The sequence below is a fragment of the Brachypodium distachyon genome, chromosome 4 (assembly GCF_000005505.3).
Source record: "Brachypodium distachyon strain Bd21 chromosome 4, Brachypodium_distachyon_v3.0, whole genome shotgun sequence".
Classification (NCBI taxonomy): Eukaryota; Viridiplantae; Streptophyta; class Magnoliopsida; order Poales; family Poaceae; genus Brachypodium; species Brachypodium distachyon.
In genome coordinates this window covers 12991105-13012220 of record NC_016134.3, presented here as the reverse complement: position 1 = coordinate 13012220, position 21116 = coordinate 12991105, and the positions used below count along the sequence as shown (strand labels likewise).

At 46.5% G+C, this 21116-nt stretch overlaps 2 protein-coding genes across 2 annotated transcripts; both read left to right on the top strand.

Moving 5' to 3' along the window:
- The first annotated feature begins 1664 nt into the window (after positions 1-1664).
- On the top strand, positions 1665-2498 carry LOC106866681 (BTB/POZ and MATH domain-containing protein 1). The gene has a single exon (XM_014902307.2). The coding sequence runs from the start codon at positions 1665-1667 to the stop codon at positions 2025-2027; it is 363 nt and encodes a 120-aa protein (XP_014757793.1). The 3' UTR covers positions 2028-2498.
- Positions 2499-4648: 2150 nt separating this feature from the next.
- Positions 4649-5961, top strand: LOC104584932 (BTB/POZ and MATH domain-containing protein 1). Its single transcript, XM_010240760.3, has one exon. It carries the CDS (start codon positions 4678-4680, stop codon positions 5827-5829), a length of 1152 nt encoding a protein of 383 aa, XP_010239062.1. The 5' UTR covers positions 4649-4677; the 3' UTR covers positions 5830-5961.
- The last annotated feature ends 15155 nt before the right edge of the window (positions 5962-21116 follow it).

The window sequence follows — 21116 nt, the reverse complement described above, 5'->3', positions numbered from 1 at the left end:
GCCCGTGCGGCAGCGGGTTGGGTGTCCTGCGGCCGCGATGGAGACGGAGGCGGCGTTGGAGTTGGCTGCGGCCCTTGAGGTCCTTGAGGACCTACCGCCGGCTGTTGCGGCATCTCCGAGGCTGGCGGCTCCTCGGCTAAGGGCTGGATGAACGCGCCAACCCGGAGTCCCGGAATGAATTGATGTCGGCTAGGAGAACCTGGGGTTGTCTCGACATCCTTCTCGACTGAATCCAAGTAAGAGTCAGTGGTCTGTCTATGGGAAACTGTCGCAACCCAACATCCTTCTATGCTGGACTACAACAGCTTCGGGGACTAGTGTCGGGAGGATGACCCCGGATAGGATCATGGCGACACGACTCCAGCCGAGATGATGGAGGCAAAGCCGGCATAGTTACGTATGCCGGCATCATAAGGTTAAACTAACACTAAGCCGGCATCCCAGGTGTATGCCGGCGGGCCTATCTTGTCTTATGAGTTTGCAGGATAAGGAGAAACACATTGGTCTCGGCGACAGCCGAGATCCCTCAATGGTGTTATCCTGACCACGCGGTACAAAGTGAAGCAGCGCCATCATCATTTCAGAAAAAGCAGTCAGCGCCTGCGTACAGGTGTCAGGTGACCATGCTAGAGAAGGGGGAGAAAATTTAATGGTCCGTTACTTCAGCCGATACCAGAAGAAGGGGGAGAAAATTTCACCCATCGTGACGACTGCTCCAACGACCGTTTCTTCGATCTCTTACGAAGACTAGTACTCGAGCAAGAGATTCCGAGGGCTGATTGCTTTTCTCGGTAACGGACCAAGCTCCAACATGTTATTAATCGATACTTTCGTCTTGGTATGTGCGAGGTAGTCGTTACTCTTCTCAGATACCGTTTCTTGCTTTCTTATTCCAATTTTCTCTCCACGTCAAACTAATGGTGAGACTAAATTTCAGAGAACAATATTTTTTGTGCCAGTTGTCTCGCAAAACCACGGTTGTTAATAATCTTACAAAACCACAACTTTTGAGGCAGCTGGTCTCAGAAAATCCTAATTTCGATAATTAAGCTGGTTGATGATGTTTCCGACAACGGAAGGCCACCAATCAGATGCACGTCATCTTTCTTTGGTCTAATGACAGCTAGTGATGTATTCGGTCAGGTAGAAACTGACGTGACATCAAAAACAGACGTCGAAAACGGGTCAGAGAAAATGACGTGACATTTGACTGGTGGCCCCGGGTTATCGAAAAACGTCATCAACCAGCTTAATATTGAGATTAGGCTTTTCTGAAACCAGCTGCCCCAAAAATTGTGGTTTTGTGAGACTTTACAAACAATCGTGATTTTGTGAGACAGCTGTCACAAAAACTGTGTTTCCGTGAAATTTACTCTAATGCCGAGGTGTCATGTTTTAGTACCTGGCTACATGGACTGTTGGAGATGTCCTAATAATTATTGGATCTCCGTCCAGAAATAATCAAAGATTCAGATCATAAAAATAACCGAGTATACTAATAATTCCTAGTAGTTTTTCTCGAGTGATGGTCCCGGTGGACAAATTTTACCAGGGATTGGTGCCCAAGAAAGAAAAGTATCGTACTCCAAACTTTCCTCCGTGTAAACCATCCAGGAAAAGTGGGATGCGCACAGTTGGAGCCTTGCGAGAGAAGTTGCAGGATTATGACAATTACGAGCGGGTTCCACCTGCTGCGCATCGACGGGCACTCGCAGACCAAGAACATTCCCCCGGGCCAGAAGCTCTCCTCCCAGGGCTTCGCCATCGGCGGCCACAGCTGGCGCCTCGACTACTACCCCACGGGCCTTGCCACGGCGCCGAACCCCGGCTCGGCCGTCTCCGTGTACCTGCAGCTGATGACCCACAACGTGAAGAAGCTGCTCCAGGCGCGGTACAGCTTCAGCATCCTCGACCAGTCCGGTGCCACCGCCTACGAGCTCCCCGCTTCCACCGGCACCTTCGCCGGCGTCCCCTTAATTATTACACAACCACCACCACGCCAACGCCAACAAACATGTCGAGGATGACGGTCCGGGGTGCGGGCACGAGGAGTTCATCACGAGGGAGTAGCTGGAGCGGCGCGAGGGCCTGGTCCGGGACGACGCCCTCGTGCTCCGCTGCGACGTGCAGGGCGTCACGGAGATCGCCACCGGCTTGCTCGCGCACGACGACCTCCATGGGTTCGGTTACGGGAGCGACGACGACACGGATGACGAGGATGAGCAGTACCCCACGTTTGGGGCTCCTCGGCACCGGCGGCGGCGAAGGCAGCACCGGAGGCCCGATGACAGGGAGTACGTCAAGTGGTGCATGGCGCAGCGGCCTGCTGAACCACCGCGCCGCCGTCATTAGCCATCGACGATCATAACGGACCGATCCACCAACTACGTATGTGCGATCGCTCATTGGATTCCCTTAATAATCGGAACACAAAATGTTTCCATTTTTTTCTCAAGCTTATATGTATGAGCCGAGGCTCCGATCTAATGCAAGGAAAATAAATATATTTTTATAAAGAATTTATATTTATTTAGATCGTTCATTCATGATTTCTGAGTTTCTTTTACTTATTCAGGTCTTGAACACCCATTTTTTTATTGATTTGTTTTTCTGATTGATGTACTACTCGTCTCGGCCATGCCGTCAGGCCAGCCTCTTGGCTGCCGCATCAACATCGAAATTTATCTCTTTTTTTTCGATAAAGGTTCATCCGAAGTACAAACAACCACAAACGTAATAAAAATTAGTCCCTCGATCCTAAATTCACTCAAATTTGCTGAAATATGGATGTATCTATTCTTAAAAAACATCTAGATACATCGCCTAGGATTTAATCTTGCGTGCAAGGAATAAAAATTCAAAAACTTCTTACAACTTGGATTTGTTGATGTACATTTATCTATACCAATATATTAAATTGGAGTTGATGGTGATGGTATGGACGTCGCGGTACGTCATTTCACCGAAATTACAAATCTGCCACCGCTGTCCCCATGTGTCTTTTAATCCCTGCTCTCGCAGCCCTCAAGCGCAGAAAATACACATACCGCAAAAAAAAAAAACCAAGAGAGCGTTCCTCCTCCTCTCCTACGAATCTCACCCTCACCCCCTGCCCGATCCGGATCTTGCCAGCGCCCACTGCCGCTCTTGGTCGCCTCCACCAGCTCGTGCGTGTTGGCAGCGGACCCGCGGCTCCTTCGCGTGGTCCGACCGCCGCCTCCACCGGCTCTTGCACGCCGGTGGCTCCTCGCGGGACTTGGACGGCAATGGGATGAGCCTGAGGCCGGAATGGCGATGGCCTCGCACAAGGCAGCAAGGACTAGTGGCGCACAGCGACCAGTTGCCGGACGCGATGTGGGGCGGCACGGGGGCGCGGCAAACGGGCGGACAAGGCTGCGAGAGGGCGCAGGCGGGCGGCGCACAGGCGTACCGGGCGGCAAGTGGGAGCAGACGGCGCGCGGGAGTGGACGGGCGGTAGGAATCTACGGGCGGAGGCAGTGCGCACAAACGGGCGGCCATGCATGGCGGCGTGATGTTCGGTGGCGGGATGAATCGGCACGGGGAGAGGAGAAGTTTGCACTCATGGTGGATGGAGAGGATAGTCAGAAGAAGAACGAGAAATTTGGAGAAGATATTTGAGAAATAAAATACAAAGTAGGAGTAATAGGAGAGGAGAGCAAGGAGAAATATAAAAATAAGACATGTGAAAAAAAGAAAGAGACCAGAATATACCCCACGAAAATAAACATATCATAATCGCTATATACATATGTGCTCATGAAACACAACATTATTTAATTTAACGTTTTGATACAATTTTCCGGTAGCAACGCACGGGTACTTTTGATAGTCTAGATAAAATCCGGGAGTCAGAGTTCGTTACAGTTCGAAAATCCCAAATGCTCATGCCACGTAGGTTCTTACATCTGCGTGACATTGGATTTACGGTAAAATCAGAACGTCACAATTCACAACAAAAACACCCACCGATTCGGAAGCGGCCGGACACTTTGAGTCTGATTTTTGTTTTGAGTTACTGTTTATTTCATTTGTCTGATAATTGTTGTCAAAATTACATGTATTTAGAGGATTTTTAAAAATAAATACATTTATTTTTGACAAATTTGAGACAAAATTATGTGGCGGAGGGAGTACATTTCTCCTTGCTCTGCATACCTGGCCCAAGCCCAACATTAAAATTTGGGCCCAATTTGGATTTACTTTTGCGACAAGTTACAAAGCGTTTTCCAACAATCCAGGTACAGCACGATCAGATCAATACATACACAGTAAAAAGACTGTTTGCGTGTTCCTCTCCAACAAGTAAACAGATCTCATAATTATGGATACTGATGACGAAATGTTTGCGTTACTAAATTTCCTTGGGCCAAAAACAATTATGTCTCGGCCAACAAACGGGCCGATGATGGGCTGTATTGCGGCGATTTCATAGTTTCCTGGAGTATATTGGTAGGAATAAATTTAGAATGTTGTACGGAGGAGTAGTGTTACAACACGTACGGTTACGTACGCCCCAATAAAAGATCTTTTTACGTGTTCCTCACCAACAAGTAAACAGATCTCTTCCAACAATAAAAAAGAAAGTAAACATATCTTTTTTTTTCCAACGCCTGCTCTGCCATCGAGCCCCAGGCCGTCGCCAACAAGTCAACAACGATGTCGATTTCGGAGCTCTTGTCGGCCCTCCGCGACGCCGGCCGGCAGCATCTCTCCGCCTCCACCGTGGGCACGCGGCAGGCCACCGGATCCCACCTGCTCCAGATCGAGAACTACGCCCAGATCAAGAAGCAGCTCTCCGTCGGCGAATACGTGAAATCCAGCACGTTCACCGTGGGCGGCCATGACTGGCGCGTCGAGCTCTACCCCAAAGGCTGCGTCCGGGAAGCCCACGGCCACGTGTCCCTCTTCCTCCGCCGGGTCTGCGACGCCAAGACAGGCGGCAGAGATGACTCCGCCACGGCCAAGATCGAGTTCAGCCTGCTCGACGGCGCGACCGGCGAGCCCTCGCTCACCAAGTCCTCGCCGCCGCGCACGTTCAAGCCCGGCGACGAGGACTGGGGATGGAGAGAGTTCGTCAACAAGGACGACGGCCTCGAGGACGAGAAGACGTGCCTCGGTCAGGACGGCTGCCTGAGGGTCCTCTGTGACGTCAGCGTGGACCTCGGGATCCGTGCCGATGACGCCACGCCGGAGCCCGAGACGACGGGCTTATTCCCGGCGGCGCCGTCGTTCGAGCTGCGCGGGGAGCTGGCGGGGGTGATATGGAACGCGAGGAGGCCGGACGTGAGGGTCGAGGTCGGCGGGGAGGCCCTGGCGGCGCACCGGTGGATGCTCGCGCCCCGGTCCCCAGTCTTCGCGGCGGAACTCTCGAGAACCTTCCAGAAGAATCCGGCCGTGCTGCGTGTCGAGGACATGGACGCCGACGTGTGCAGGGCGCTGCTGGAGTTCATCTACACGGGCGCGCTGCACGACATGGACCGGAAGCTCGAGTCTTCCATGGCGGAGAAGCTGCTGGTGGCGGCGGACAGGTACGGGGTGGAGCAGCTGAAGGAGCTCTGTGAGAAGGCCGTGTGCGGGCGTGTTGGGATGAGCTCTGTGGCTGCTAGTCTAGCGTTGGCGAAGCGGCATGGGTGCCCCCTGCTGAGGGACGCGTGCTTGGAGTTCCTGTCGGCTCCTGGTAACCTGGAAGCGGTCGTCGAGATGGATGGCTTCGAGGAGCTCATGCAAGAAGGTTGCCCCTCTGGTCTCACGAAGCTCATTGTGAAACAGGTGCGGCGTCACGAGCAGTGGAGCCCCTTCTCCGGCTAGCTAGGTTAATTGCTTATCGAGTTTTTTTCATGTTAGAGTGATTATCATATATGTAGAGAAGAGGATAATTGGATCATTAGATAGTTAGAAGAACGTACGTTGGCCTCGATTGGACATGTATGATGCATTAGCTAATTTAATTTTCATGGCCTCTTTTCCCTCAAAAAAAAATTCATGGCTGATTGGACATGTACGTTGCCCTCTTCTGTTGCTTACATCCTGCAACTGCAACCGGGCTTCGTCGGCTCGTCGCCTCGCTGATGGATGCCACGATCCGGCCCCATTCCCAGTGAAGCCCACAACGACCAGGGTATAGCCCCGTCATCCTGACCTGTCTCTCTTCTGTTCTCTACTCTGCTTCTCCCCGACTCCTCTGTTCTCTGCTTCTCCCCGACTCCATGCACGCTGTCTCACGGATATGGGCTGTGAAAATGGGTTTGAAGTGTGGATCCAGATGGATTATTTTAGAGGAGTTCTACGGTACCCAGAATCAATAAGCCGTTTATTTTACTTAAATTAAGAGCTGAGATTAGTTGATACTCCTCGATACTCCAACTTTGGAGTATTCTCTCAAAACCGAAGGAGTATTGAAAAGGCATGGGTAAAAATAATCTAAACCCCCGTTCAAAGTTCCCCCATCTCGTCTCCCTCTCCGGCAATTCAGACCTCACCGGAGCGAGGAGGCTGGCGGCGGCGGGCATCGAGGAGGGCGGTAGCGCCCGCTGCTGCGAGGGCGGCGCCCGCGCACGGCTGCAGGGAGGGCGCGGCGGCGGCGCACAGCTTCGACGAGGCCGTCGGCAGCGTGCGGATGCATGGAGGGCGGCGGCGGACGCTGCGGGGAGTGCAGTGGATGCCGCGGTGAGGGGGGCGGCGGCGCGGAGCGACTGAAAAGACGATGGATCAGCGCGGCCGTATATTCTACTAATCTCTGTTTAGTGTATCTGAAAAGTCCAAATTACCCTTTCTTAATACTCCATCTAGTCTGTGTGGAGTATTAGGTACCGAAGAAAACGTTTTATTTTATTTTTTCGAGCGGGAGATCCAGATGCATTATTAATTAGTAATTAATGAGTGATCCTGTTAATCAAGGAGACTACTGCACAGCGACGTGCCCAACCAAACTTTAGCGTGCGGCGTCGTACGCGAAGCATCGTCCGCGAGCGCACGCTGCCGCAGGGCAGCCCTACAGCCTCGCCTCCCCCATGTCCCAGCCCAACGTGCGCATCCTAACGTCAGCCGCGGCCCAACGTGCGCATCCAAAACTCAGACGTGGCCCAACAGCGTCCAGCCACAGTCCAGGTAGCTTCGTCCTCAGAAGCGTGTGATTTAGTTAAATTTTTCTAAATTAGATATATTTTTGTAGGGTACAAATTTTGATCGCAAAAGCGTAAAAATTCATCAAGACATGTTAGTGTACCTAAAAAAGCTAACACTCTCACATATATCACAAGACATGCTTGCTTGTTTAACTATGTCCATCCTCTTGATCTATTATCACCTGATTGTCGGTTTATTTGTGCGTCCGAGGGGGCGGCCGCCCAGGGGCCCCACCCCATACACGGTTCTACAGCAGGTCTTCAGAATCGCTTTGTGTTGTTGCTGAGAAAAAAAGAAAAGGCCTTCGGCCCAGTCCAGAGACAAGAGGAGGCAGCAGCCCAGCTGGAGAGATGGAGCTGTTAAAACTTAAGATTCATTAGGCTAGGTCTAAACATGCACTGGTAATTAATTAGAACACTAACAGTAGATGAAATAGGGGTTCATACGTGCCATGGAAGAAGAGGACGCCATTGTCGTGGAAGTAGCCGAAGTAGACGAAGAAGTCGTACGGGTGAGGTAGCGGCGTCCCTCCGGCCTGTATCGGCACTGGCCGATGACGAGAGAGGATGCCGTAGTTCGTGGCCTTCCCGAGCACTCCAGCGCCTCCCAGATCGGTGTGCTGGACTTGTTTCTGTTGGGATTAGATTAGATCTCACGAGAACTAGATCGTGGTGAGAGAGCCGGCTAATCTCTTTTTTATATGGCGTTGTGTGACGGGAGGCCAGAACCAAGAGTTGGTTATCGGCCCCCGATCAGGACGCGATTAGTACGGGATAAGGCTCACGAATGTTGGTTCGTGGACCTCCCCTTGTGTGTCCGTTTCGGTCAAAAGCCGAGATCAACCAACAGGACCGACGCAGCAACGCAAGTCACGCAACATATCAGGCACCACGAGGTGCCGCACGGAGCCACGGACGCAGATTAGATTGGAGAAGAAAAAGGAAAGAGGAACAACAATCGGCCGTCGGCGCGCAGACAAGATTGAGATTTTAGAAGAAAAGGAAAAGAGAGAGGAGAAAGGAATCAGCGCTGTCCTGACCGCCTGCACTTCTGTCTGCCGAGTCGCCGACGAAGAGATGCCCTACATGCATGTTCCAATTGTATCCCTACTCATGGCCCAGCGAAGACCTGCACTGCTACACCATCCGTACCGGGTGTCCGTGCGATGGGATTTGTACGTACGCAGGCGAGGATACACTCATACACACCCCAAAATCGCCGCGGTGAGCGCGTCCATGGAGTTCGAGCGGTTGATTCCCGGCCATGAGGGGCTCCGAAAGGATGGGTAATTGTAGTTCGGTTACGTTTTACGTGACGCCGAGGTACATGTCGAATATGCTCAAACTGGGAAAGGTAACCACTAACCAATTCTTGCTATGGCCTTACCACCCGCATGCACAGGCAGCTAATGCAGCATTACAGCACTTCATAAGGAATATGGACGAGCACCATAGATATCCGCCGTTGTTGCATTAGTCCCGATGCCTCTCAGGCTTACCCATGCATTGACTGTACAAACACTAATTACCAACATGCTAGGGAGATCTTCTCCGTCGTTGATGCTCCGCCTTGGTGCGGTCTCATAGCTCTTTGTATAGGCAAACATTCAGTAATGTTGCATCATTATTAAAAAAGAGCTCTTTTAAAGTACCCCGAAATAAATATGAGACGTCCATTCTGTCTAATCCAAAGGCTAATCTTGTATGGCACTCCACCACAAGTCTAAAGGAGTACCGTCTCTAAAAACTAAGGAGTACCTTCATGCTAGGGGTAGAACTGTAATCAAATTGTTTTTTCTATAGAAAATAGGAATTTAGCCCAACAAATTCAGTGTGTGGTCAACAAAGAAAACCACTTTATAATTCACGTAAGGAAATAGTACTGCTGCGATTAAGAAAAGGAATTTGGGATCTTTCTCAATCCTCGTTCTGCGTTGAACCCTAATTAACTAATCCTAAATCATGGTGTGGCTGCGCAAACACCCGGTGAGATGATTCGATCGAGGGCAGGGCAACCGGGACGAAGAGGCTGCACATAGATCGTACGCGTCTATTCCCTGCTGCGCTCGTTCATGCAGCCATGCGTGGCGGAATCACGGGATATAGGCGAGGAACCAGTTCGTCGATGGCGGCGGTGGCTGACCAATTCGGTCGCAAGCGACGAGATGAGGTCGATCGAGTTTAGATTTGTCAAAGGAAAAAGTCTAATTTACCCTTCTAAACAGACGGTCAGATTTGTTAGGTATTCCCAACTCCTCCAAAGGAGTAGCAGGATACCGTAAAAGCTCTCTTAAAAAAAATGTTGCTGTCTCTTGCTTCTTATTTAGTTCCTGCCACATATAATAACTTTTTCCTCTCTTCTCATTTAATTCTTGCCACATTATCAAAAGGTCATAGGTGGTAATTTTACCAACACCTATCATACAACTGTTGGACATGCCCTGAGAAACAACACATCAAAGCCACTGCATTGTGAGAGGGCCTTATCCTGACACCACACATGAATTCTGGTATACTTAACACCCTTAATGCCTTATTGTTGTAGTCTGTGCATATTGTTGTAGTTTGTTCTCTACTATATAAATCAATCCAAAGAAGCCTGACATGTGTAATGTAGCACATGAGATCTTCTGAGTCACAAGTTTGTGTAATGGTATACGGTAGGCTTAAGAGGCATCAGGAGTACGTAAAATAACTGTCCCTTCCCAAGTATGTCTAAGCATCAAGCTTCTCGGAGGCAGTTCCAGACATCGCGCTTCTACTTCCGAATCCGTAGCACTTGCATCCAGCTTCGAGTCAAAGGGAAAGAGATATGCATGCTGGCATGCACTGATACACATACCCAAGAAATCGTTTAGGAAAGTGGTGCAAATTACCTTCACTGATTTTAGTTGGCACCTGCCGACTTTGTATGCACTATATTGTAGTATGTCTACATACTACATGCTGCAATAACTGAGCAGGTCTAGAATTCAGAAACGGAAAAGACCGACGAAGAAGACCTAGAATCTAGGATTTTCATTCACGCACCTGAACTTGCTACCGTAGTACTTTTTAAATTAAATAAAATAGAAGCTACTTGATAAATTCAACTTTAAGCAGCGAGGGAGAAACTAAATATAACTGGATGTGATGTGCAGTCAAAGAACAGCTAATAAAACAGGATCGTTTCAGATCTTGCAGACAACAGCACTATTACATGCTTTCTTCGGAGTATCCCTGAACTTCCCTGTTGCTAAATTCAGCAATGGAGCAATGCCGTATAAATTTGACGATGAAATTTGACCCCAACTTGTACTTAGGAGCTGACAAAAGGGCGATCATGGTTATCTCTCCTTGTTGGTCTGTTGAAGAAGACATCAATGATGCTCTGCATAGTGAAAGCTTCCTACAGTAAAAGCACATGATCCGCTCGCGTTGTTGCTGACCCTACCAAGATTCGTCAGTAGCTCAAATTAATATTTTCCAACATCTTCCAATCCTATTTTATTACCATCAATCAAACGCCATACGTCTCACACATGTGCCCGTGTCTAGAGTATACACATGTTTGTATCTCTCGCCCTTTATTGCTAACTGGAGAGCAAGGAGAGGTGTATTATATCACTACTACAGAAAAGATTATCAGTAACGGTCGAAAAACAACATCAGTAACGGTCGGGAACGCCGTTACTAATTTCGTGTTACTGATGATGGGTATCATCAGTAATGGTTGGAGCGACCGTTACTAATGTACCTATCATTGTACCATCATCAATGGCGGGTGGCCCGACCCCGACTGTTACTGATGAATACTATCATCAGTGACGGTTACGTTTCCGCGCCCGTCACTGATGATATGTACATCAGTAACGGTCGCTTTGCCACATCAGTGTCGGGCGATCGACCTACACTGATACATTTTCGGTAATTAAAAAAATAATTAAAACTACAGAAAATACACAGGAAATACACAAAAAAATATATACAGCACATCACATCACAACACAGAAAAATACACAGCCACATCATTGAAAGCATACAAATGTATATAAAGCCGCACCATTTAAAGCATATAAAGAATACAAATGTATCTCACTTCACGACATTGATTACAAAGTGTCAAAATTTCATAGAAGCATATAAAGAATACAAATGTATCTCATTTCAAGTTTGAAGCTATTGTTGTGGGTGAACCCTAGTCACCACTTGTTCCACGTGTTCGTAGAAGTCCCCACTAGGATTGCTGACCTCATTGTTGATGAGATGGGCGAACTCCCTTTGAATGTTATACACGACCCATTTAGGTCGGTGTGCCATTGTCATTTGGGGCCGCCAGTACTCTTCCACAGCGGCGACTGACTCCTTCCACTCAGGCTTGAACATGCTGGCATTCTCCATAAGGACGTGACAGTAGTAGTAGCCACAGTACACACTGCCAGCCGGCTGTTGCTGGCAAGGGAACTTATGGTTGTGGTGATGCTCGTCTTTATAGCCTTTACCCGCTAGTTTTCCCTTGGTCGCCACTTTCCAGGCAGTGTTAAGAGTGATTTGATGGGTCTCCAGTACCGACCTCGAACACCCTTCTTCAGAAGTAGTGAATCGAAGTAGTACACCGCGGACCAAGGCAAACAAATGAGTAGTGTCACCCAATGGTCTCTGTTTTCAAAAGAAACAAACTTTAGTATCTAAGAGTGTATAAGAAAGACTGAATTAGAAAAAACAAACGGTTCCATATATAAAATTCTACTTGCTCCAAATTAAGGAAGAAGAGGCTAAAGTCGTGGTCCGCGTATTTCTCCAGACATGCCACCAAGCATTTAGATGCCAGGGTTCTTGAGGGATCTTTTTCTGGCTCAAGACCGATGTCACCGTAGTTGAACACCGCGGGGTCTAGAATGGCCACTTTTTTTACCTCCATTTGCCGCATTTCCCTTATTTGGTAGGCAGACCACAGCCTTAAGAGGTTGATATCAAGCTTTTGGCGGTTGAAGAGGTGGAACAGTTCGTTGAACTCCACACCAAAGGTGATAAGACGTTCCTGAATGTTCCCAGTTTCTTGGTCAAAGAAGCCATAGTCTCGTGGGATTCGAATATTGATTTGTTGGGCATGCTGTTGAGAACCAGCTGATGCTTGCATGTAGAACTGATGAAGCTCTTGCATCTCTCTGGACACGGCACGCAGGGAATCTTCAGTGACCATCGGTCTTCCAGGATAGTAAATAAGCACCTAGTCAAACTCCCTAGCCACGAAATAGGATCCGTCTTCGAATTTCTGGCCTTGACTGTAATATCCCAATTTTTCCCAAACTTTGCATCACACATTTGCACTCATAGGCATCATGCCATTTATGCACCTTGAGCATTTTAAACCAAGATTCAAAATTTAAAATCCTTTTTATTAACCTTTTGCCTATTAATCTTCTTTGTTACCTTTTTGAAATTTCTCAACCCATAGGGTTTTGTCAATATAAAGGGGTTTATTGCATCAAGATAAGCCCCCCCATAATTTTTGGAATTTATTTTGGAGTTGAAAAACTATTTTGTTTCTAAATATTGTTGCACTAGAGGCAACTATTTAAGAAAAACTATTTTTAATAATTTGCTTTTGGAGGGAATCAAGTCCCAAATGCTTTAGCATTGAGGGATATGATTTTACAAATTTTCTGGAATTTATTTGGAGTCATTTAGAGTTCAAAATCAAAAGACGGAAGGGAAAAACAGAAAAAGAAAAAGAGAAAAGAAAAAGAACAAAAAAAACAAAAGAAATCAGACCGACCCACCCAACTTGGGCCGAACCGGCCCAGTCGCGCCCGAACTGCACGCACACGCGCTAGCCGCGCGAGGCCAAAACTGCGAACCGGCCCAGCAACAGCTAGCCCAGCCTAGCGCCGCCGCCCGCACGCCCGCAATCGCTGACAGGTGGGCCCACCTGTCAGGCTTCGTCTTCCTCAGCCGGGAATATAGCGAGGACCGTCATCACTTCTTGTCATCAATCCGCAATTTAGAGCACGCCATTAAGCCTCTCTTTCGCGTCACTATAAAGAGACCCCCTCCCTCTCTCATTTCCCCCGCACCCCGTCGCTCAACCCCGCGCCCATGCCGTGTAATTGCTCGCTGGAGCTTTCGCCGCCGCCGCCGGTTTTGGAGTCACGGTCGTCTCGACGGTGAGCTCCAGTCCAAAGGCTCGAGTTCTTCTTCTTCCTCTCGTTCTTGCGCACGTTTTGACGCGCGCGGTTTCTTGTTTGATGCCCTATAGCAGCCAGACGCCGCCCGGCCGTCCTCGCCGGATCTCCCGCGGCGCCGCCGCCGCTCGTCGTCGTCCTAGGCAACAGCCCTGGCCCCGTCTCGCCGCCCCATGCGCGTCATCGTCCCCGCCTCGCCGCGCCGCCCACGCCTACGCCCTCCCTGACGCCGAAGACCACCGGAACGCCGTCTGCCGCCCCCGCCCGAACCGCGCCACCGCCGGAGGTCCACCGCCAGAACCCTAGGGTCACCGGACGTGAGCCCGACGCAGCTCGACCGTAGGATCTCGGCCATTGGCCGAGTTAAAACTTTTTAATCGAACCGGTATCGACGAATCGCGTGGTGACACGTGGCAATGTATAAAATGTAATTTTATTCCCGGATGAATTAAATGGTAAAATCGCAGAAAAACCCCTAGAACTTCAAACACTCATAACTTTTTAACCGTTTGGCCAAATTTGATGATCCGCACTTTTCTGGAATCCTCATGACATGTAGAAACTTTTGGCACAGTTTGTTTTCAGTTTTGTACAACTGAAACAGGACCAAGTGACAGAATGCAACACTTTGAACGTAATCACTTAAAAATTGATTTATAAATATTTTGGACGATTTATCCACTCTTAAAATTTCTTGAAACAGGACCAAGTGACAGGACCAAGTGTAGCCAGAAGAAAAATTGGTTTTGTATAAAAGATGAATGTATCACCAACGTTGGCATAATCTAGCGTAAAATAGATTAAACTGGCTTATTTTAATGATTTCCATGTTACACCCCATGAACATGACATTAGCATTTCTCTACGTAGATTTAAAGCACTAAACGAATTATTTGTGACAGAAACAAATTTTAGATTGCATCATGTGCATGGCATCATGGCATATTTCATTTGATTGCTTGTATGTATTGGATGTTTGTTTATTTCTGCTATACGTTTTGTGGTTAGATTTTACGGAGTGCGAACCCTGTCTCTGCAACGAGTGTGAGAACAACAACAACTTTGGACAAGGCAAGGTCATCTTAATCATGAATCACCTATCATCGCACTTATTTTATTCCTATATGCATTAGAGTTGCTTGTAGAACTGCATTAGGATTATATTATTATATTTATGCTAACTATCCATCAATAGCCATCGTATTAGTTTACGCTTAGCCGTGCTATGTAAATATGCGTGGGAGGGAACGACCTTCATTCTAGAAATATTGTTGGAATAAAATTGTTATTTTGGAAGTATGGTTAAAATCAACCCCTAATGAACCATCCTGGGTGGGCGGCTTTCAGTACTTTGGATGTACGCGACGTCAGGTCCATATTTATGGGGCCCATTGAGTCGTCTCTCCATGGTTACGGTAGCGTCCATGGTCGTCTCTCCCGTGGATTCGGGGAGTGCCTGCGTTGCAAATGTGGAATGCCACCAGGGGTAACCAGAGGCTGAATTGGGTTTCTGATTTAATTGCTTCCAGTACAACCACATGCTATATGGGTTCTGGCGAGAATATAGTATGTTGTATGAACCTAGACCCGAGGAATTGTAATGATGTAGCCGTGTAGGTGGAGCGTGATTCTCTCGTGGTCTAGGTAATTACTTCTGAAAATCTCGTAATCGACGCCGTTGCTACTCTACCCTGAGGACAGCAAGGGATTAACCCGTCTGTTTCTTGTGGGGAATGTGTACAACCTCTCGAGAGTGTCAAAACTAAGTACTTAGCCGTGTCCCCGGTTATGGACGAATTATGAGCAGCTAGATATGGAAACTAAGTAAGGTCTCACTCATTCAAATTCCTAAAATAAAATGAATGGTTTAAACTTAGATTAGGAGCATTGATGTGTCTACTCAATGTCCGTAGATTTAAATAGGAGCAACGGTGTGTCTACCCGATGTCCAATAGATTTATATTACTGTAAAATTTAATTGTAGTAGGACAAAAATGTTATGTTAATTGCTTCCATGCCAGAAAGCCTGATCTCCACATAGCCAATAATTGCATATAATTGTTAGGATCTGTTATAATCCCCGGTGATCTTGCCAATACATTCAATGTATTGACCCTAGTGGCTGCAACCTTTAAACTGTTGCACGGAATTCCGACGACGAGTAAGGTTACGTTGTTAGGTCGCGAGCCTGCATTCCAACATGCGCTCTCTGTGGCGTTGAATTGGCTCAATATTTTCCTCGCTTTTCCGCTGTTGAACAATCTATGTTATTTTTAAATGCTAACCTGAGTGGTTATGCATAGTTGTAAGTACTATAAAGTTCTGGATGATGACGTTGTAATAAAATTACTTGACCTTTGTTTCTCGATATTACATCTTGAACTGTGTGTGCTAATGAGTCGATCCAGGGACTAGCACTATAAGCACAGAGATCGAACCCTGTACGGGGACGGTCACGTCAGATGGTATCAGAGCATTGTGTTGCCTGTAGATTCGTGACCCTTGTTTAGATAGACCTTAAGGATTTATTTGAAAAACTAATTATTTACAAAAACTGTAGTATTCTCTCATCTCATCTATTCTTTCATACTCTCACCTTATTTTAAAGTAAATCCAATATCCCTTTCATTTTCAAAAGAATTAGAGGTACCTTCAGCCAGACTATAGTACTTATTTGCAAAACTAGATATCTATGAAACCTCTCATATTCTCTACTCATCTACTCTTTCATGACCTTACCCCCATTTCGGAAGTTTTCAAACATCTTTCTCCTTTCCAAAAAAAATATTCTTACCTTAGAAGATCAAGATGACCAGTGGAGCGATGCCACATCAAGATTTGAACAAGGATTCCCGATGTTTTCGACCGATAAAGTTGTGATGGAATGGAGGATCTCAAGATGACCTTGATAGGATCATAACCCCTTGGTATATAGTTACCTGTTAGATAACGCGATTGTGAGCTGTCGTTTCTTTTCAGATTTATTGACAGCCGCAAATAAAATTATTTTGATAACAAAACCTTTTGTTGTTTGGGGTAATAGACGTTTTGTTTCCCATAAGATCCATCCTTTCCTATCTGAAAATCAGAAGTTTGTGAGCAAAGTGAGGACCATGCTCAAGTTTGTGGAATCTCAAGGAAGATAACATGATGTTTCGATCATACATCAAGCCTACAAAAAGATGGGATAATTTACTGCCAAGGTACACTTGGTTAACAATTCTCTAGTTGCAATCTTGAATACCAAGTTGAAGAATGATGAACCCAATATATCCCGTATAACCCTGAGGACAACAAGGGATTAACATGTCGGTTTCTTGTGGGGAATGTGTACAACCTCTCGAAAGTGTCAAACTAAGTACTTAGCCGTGTCCCCGGTTACGAACAATTATGAGCAACTAGATTTGGGAGCTGTAAGGAAGGTGTCACTCATTCTAATTTCCTATTTAGGTGTCTCTCCATACATGGACCTTTTTAGCAAAACAGAATAGGAAATCACCGTCTCAAATCGACCAGTGATGTCTAATTAAATTTTTAGTATGAATAATCAATTGATATTATTGTCCCAGTGTTCCTATTATACACGGTTAATCTCTGGGTGATCAGCTTTTGGCTCCAAGATTACGATGCTGCAAGGCACGAAAATGCAGTGGTTTTCCGTTCGTGGTGGTATCTAGCTAAGGAGGCACACATGCCACAAAAAATTAATAGCTTTTTCTCCGACTATCTGAAAATGCAAGAAGCCCCAACGAGTCCAAGAAAACAAGACAACTTCTATTTTGGAGTCGGGTACCTAACGAGTTCGTATTTCAACTGTGAAGCCAGCTACGAACCCGTTGCATGCTTCATTCCCGATACCTCCTAGTCCTATCTTTTTTTTTTCGAAAAGGAGGACATCCCCCTCTGCATCCTAATCCTCTGTGTGTGCCCTTTCTTTCTGTAGTGACGGGTTCTGATTTTGGCTGGCTGCTCTGTACAAGTGGATCTATTCGATGAAGATGAGATAGCAGACGTTGCCTTTTTTATTGCAGAGGCGAAGGAGGCCCCCGTTAAATGCAAGATTTTTGTTACATTTATTTGCCTCATCGGTCCACGTAAGAGGTGCCTAAGTATCTCCCTTGTCCTTCGGATTAATGGTCCCTGTAGTATTTTTTTTTTACAGCAATGGTCCCTGTAGTATGTTGTTCTTCCTTTCTCTAAAGAAAGGGAAGAAGAAAATATTTGTTGGGCCACATTACTTATATAGGCAAAAAAAAAGACTAGATCGATAGGCATAACTAGGTCTCGCATGCCACGTGTTGGGCCATCCAGACATGTACATTTTGGCTACTTTCGGTGGGTTGCAAACACAAAAAACGTAAAATCACTTTTGATTTGTATAGTATTGCTGTTGCTCAAACGGACGGTATATAGATAGGGCTCGCTCTGCTGGATCACACAACACCACAGGAAATGTACTATGTGCGCCGCGGATCATTGCATCCGGACAAACAAATTTGGGCCACTTGGTGTGGGGTAATGAACCGAAAATAGAGCAAAATAAAAAAGTTTGGTGCTCACAGCGTTTCCATGCTCACACTGTCACACAGACGGTATAGATAGACTTCCTGAGCTGGATTGCACACGTAATCCACTAGAAGAACATACCAAGGTTTGTTTCATTCTTTTGGATGTTCCCAGGTTACACAAATGCGTACATGTTAACCAGCACGCATTGGTTTCGTCTACCATGCGCTAGAGCGTCTTTTTATTTCTATAAGATAGGGCTTCGACACTTTATAGGTCCAGTGGCTCTTTAAAATAGACCTGGCAAAATGGTTGGCATGGAATAATTATATATCCTCTTGACACTTTGATCTCTATAGAGAACTAACGAGCTAACACTCTCAGGATCAAAATTATTGGTGTTGGCAGCGGATAAGTATAAGGGCGATACATACAAAAGTACGATGTCCCAAGATTCAGCACAATGGGCTCTTAAACATTTTGACAACCTAAATTACCTTGCCAAAATGTCTTATAGAAAAGAAGAGAGGAAATAGGTGTTTGATGAAAACAAAACAAATAGATGACAAACACACGCAGTATATACGGGAACCCTGTATCTTTATTGATCATTGTATTGAATACAAAGTGCATGGTACATGCTACCGCAGGAGTTTGCCTTCTGCGACTATGCTTAAGGAGTATCTGACTAAAAGATTGTGCATGGTACGCTGATTCCCGGCGTGTTTGCAAGCGGCCGGTTAATTACATCTGCAGGATCGAGCCTGCAGAATACCTCCGATTAAGCTGTGCTGGTGGTCGTCGTTGAATTTTGGATTGCTCATCCAGATGCATATGATTTTTATAAATATGGTGCGGGTGTCCGGCTTTGTTTTGCCGATATCCGGTCACGTGTATATATTGGCATGTTGTTATTGCCAATAGAATTTGTCGTCGATGAAGGGGATGACTTTCGCCTCGTCGGTGCCCAGTCGTGTATCCACCTTGACTTCATCAAGCCCGGACATGTGTATGTTGCTTTTGCCTCGTCGGTGCCCAGCAACGGAGTGTCCAATCCTATGGATTTATGACATGTCAATATATTCGTGACCTGGCATCGGCGGGTCATGATCTCATCCAGCCTCGTTGGTACTAGATGTGATCGATTATTTTGTAGCTTAGGCGCTTGATAAAGCATGCTTTTGGTATCCATGGCCAACATGATGAGGCAATTGATCCACAGTCGTATTAGCATGTAGTTGGTTCAATCTAGCACCCGTTTTTGGATGATCTAGATTAACAGCTTTGCATGCTGGACTCTTTTCATAAATTCCGCATGGCCGACGTGATGAAGCGGTCGCGCCATGGTCATAGGTATTGAGACACTTTTAACACTTGTTGTGTTGTTTTTCATATGCTTCGCACAGCCGACGTGAAGCTGTCGCGCTGTGGTCGTATAAATGCATAGGTGACTCTAGCACCCATCTTGGATGATCTAGAGAAGCAGCCATGTATGCTGTTGCTTTTCTCTTCCATCAAGTAAAACCATGATTTGGCATGATCTATAATATCTTACCATTTTTCACGTATGAACGAGATCGAGGGGATCGAAGATGGTAGAGAGGTAGAAGAGATATGGTAGATGGCGAGGATGTTGGACAGCGTGCACGGCCGCCGTGGCTCTGCTAGCTTCTTCTCTGGTATTCTACATGGCGTGGCCGCTGTCCTCTCTTTTTTCTCCTCCTCTGTGCGTGATGATGGTCTGCTCCTTATATAGGCGGGAGGTAGGTAAGCAACTGGGCGAGCGAATTCCTCAGCGCCGCCGCTGGTTGTTGTCTATCGGCCGATTTCTTTGGTAGACGTTGGCCAGCAGAATATTTTGCCGTGCGGCTTCAACTGCACGTGTTGATCCATCGAATGGATAGGCATAACACTAGCGAGAGAAACAATCGATTAGCACCAAATCGGCCTGCTCGTGGCCACGTGCGTGCGAACTGGGCTTGATCAAGCCAGCCCATTAAGCCCATGTGATTAGCTTAATCCTTTTTACAGATGCCATGCACGTGCAAGCTTTTATGGTACTAGTATACATGCACTTGGCATTAGTGATGACCGAAATACAACGTCTATTTCTTTATTCTTTTGCATGGTATATTGGGCCTCATAAATTGAAAAAGTTGACAAAATATTGTCTAACAATAGGATCATACAAATGACATTCTTGAGCCAAATTTACACTTAAACTGCAGCACTATATGACTGGATTTGCCAGTATATTGTTTCTTTTCATTCTCTTAAGTTGCCTCTTCTCGAAAGACAATTCAGGGGACTCAAAAAGCAATAACTATGGGTAACTACACTTATACTCCTTTGGTGTCATTCCTTTACAAAAATAGAGTGGTTCAGTTTGCCTCTATAACATTGATTGCAATACATGTATACTCCTAGACCTGCCGTGACTGCAGTTTCGGTTTCCCCGGTCGCCTCCAATCGTCTGGCTCCAACGTCGCCCTCCAATCGTCTGGCTCCATAGGAGAGCTTTGGGATGGCATCATCAAGGACGTTCCCAGGCGCGCCAAAAAGAGAACCTCAGCGGTCGGCTCATCTAGCATGGGAGGAATATCGGGGCGTAGGATCAGCACGTGATCGTCAGGCCCGGGAGGCTAGGCTTCTTCCCGCTTCTTTTTTCATTCTTTTACTCCCCCCACACCTTTTTTATTTGGAATCAATCTTTGATCACCTTTGTATAGTGCTTTCTTTAATCGAATGCCGGATATTGACCATCTTTTTTCTAAAAAACCTTTGGCGGCTGCTTAGTTGCAAACTTATTAGGCAATGATATCGATGTCTCGAATTTGTAGGATTATTAAATTATCAGCGGTATTAATTAGTTTGTAACATAGTCACGTCCAGAGGGCGTTCGACTCCCGAAAACACATGCACCCAACATAATCAGTAAGATAGAAAACAATTATTTAAATGATCTAAAAATGTAGGCATGTACGAGTTCCAGTTTTTATAATGCCTATAAAATTTTCTTGTCGAAAAGATCAATTTTGTGTCCAAGCCAAAAACAATAAATTTCATGCTCTAACAGGCAAACCTTTTAGTATCTTTTTTTTTGGACATGTATTATTTTTCTGAAATTACTTGCACATGGAGTATTTGAACAGTGAGACGTGTGAATTCTTGTGACAATGCAAGATAATGTTTTTTTCTTTTTTGAGAAAAATAATGTTTTTCCCCCAGTAAATTAGGGCTAGCCCCACGTATTAATTAAAAGGGGCCATCCGATGCATCCCTCCTTTCTCTGCGCCGTCAG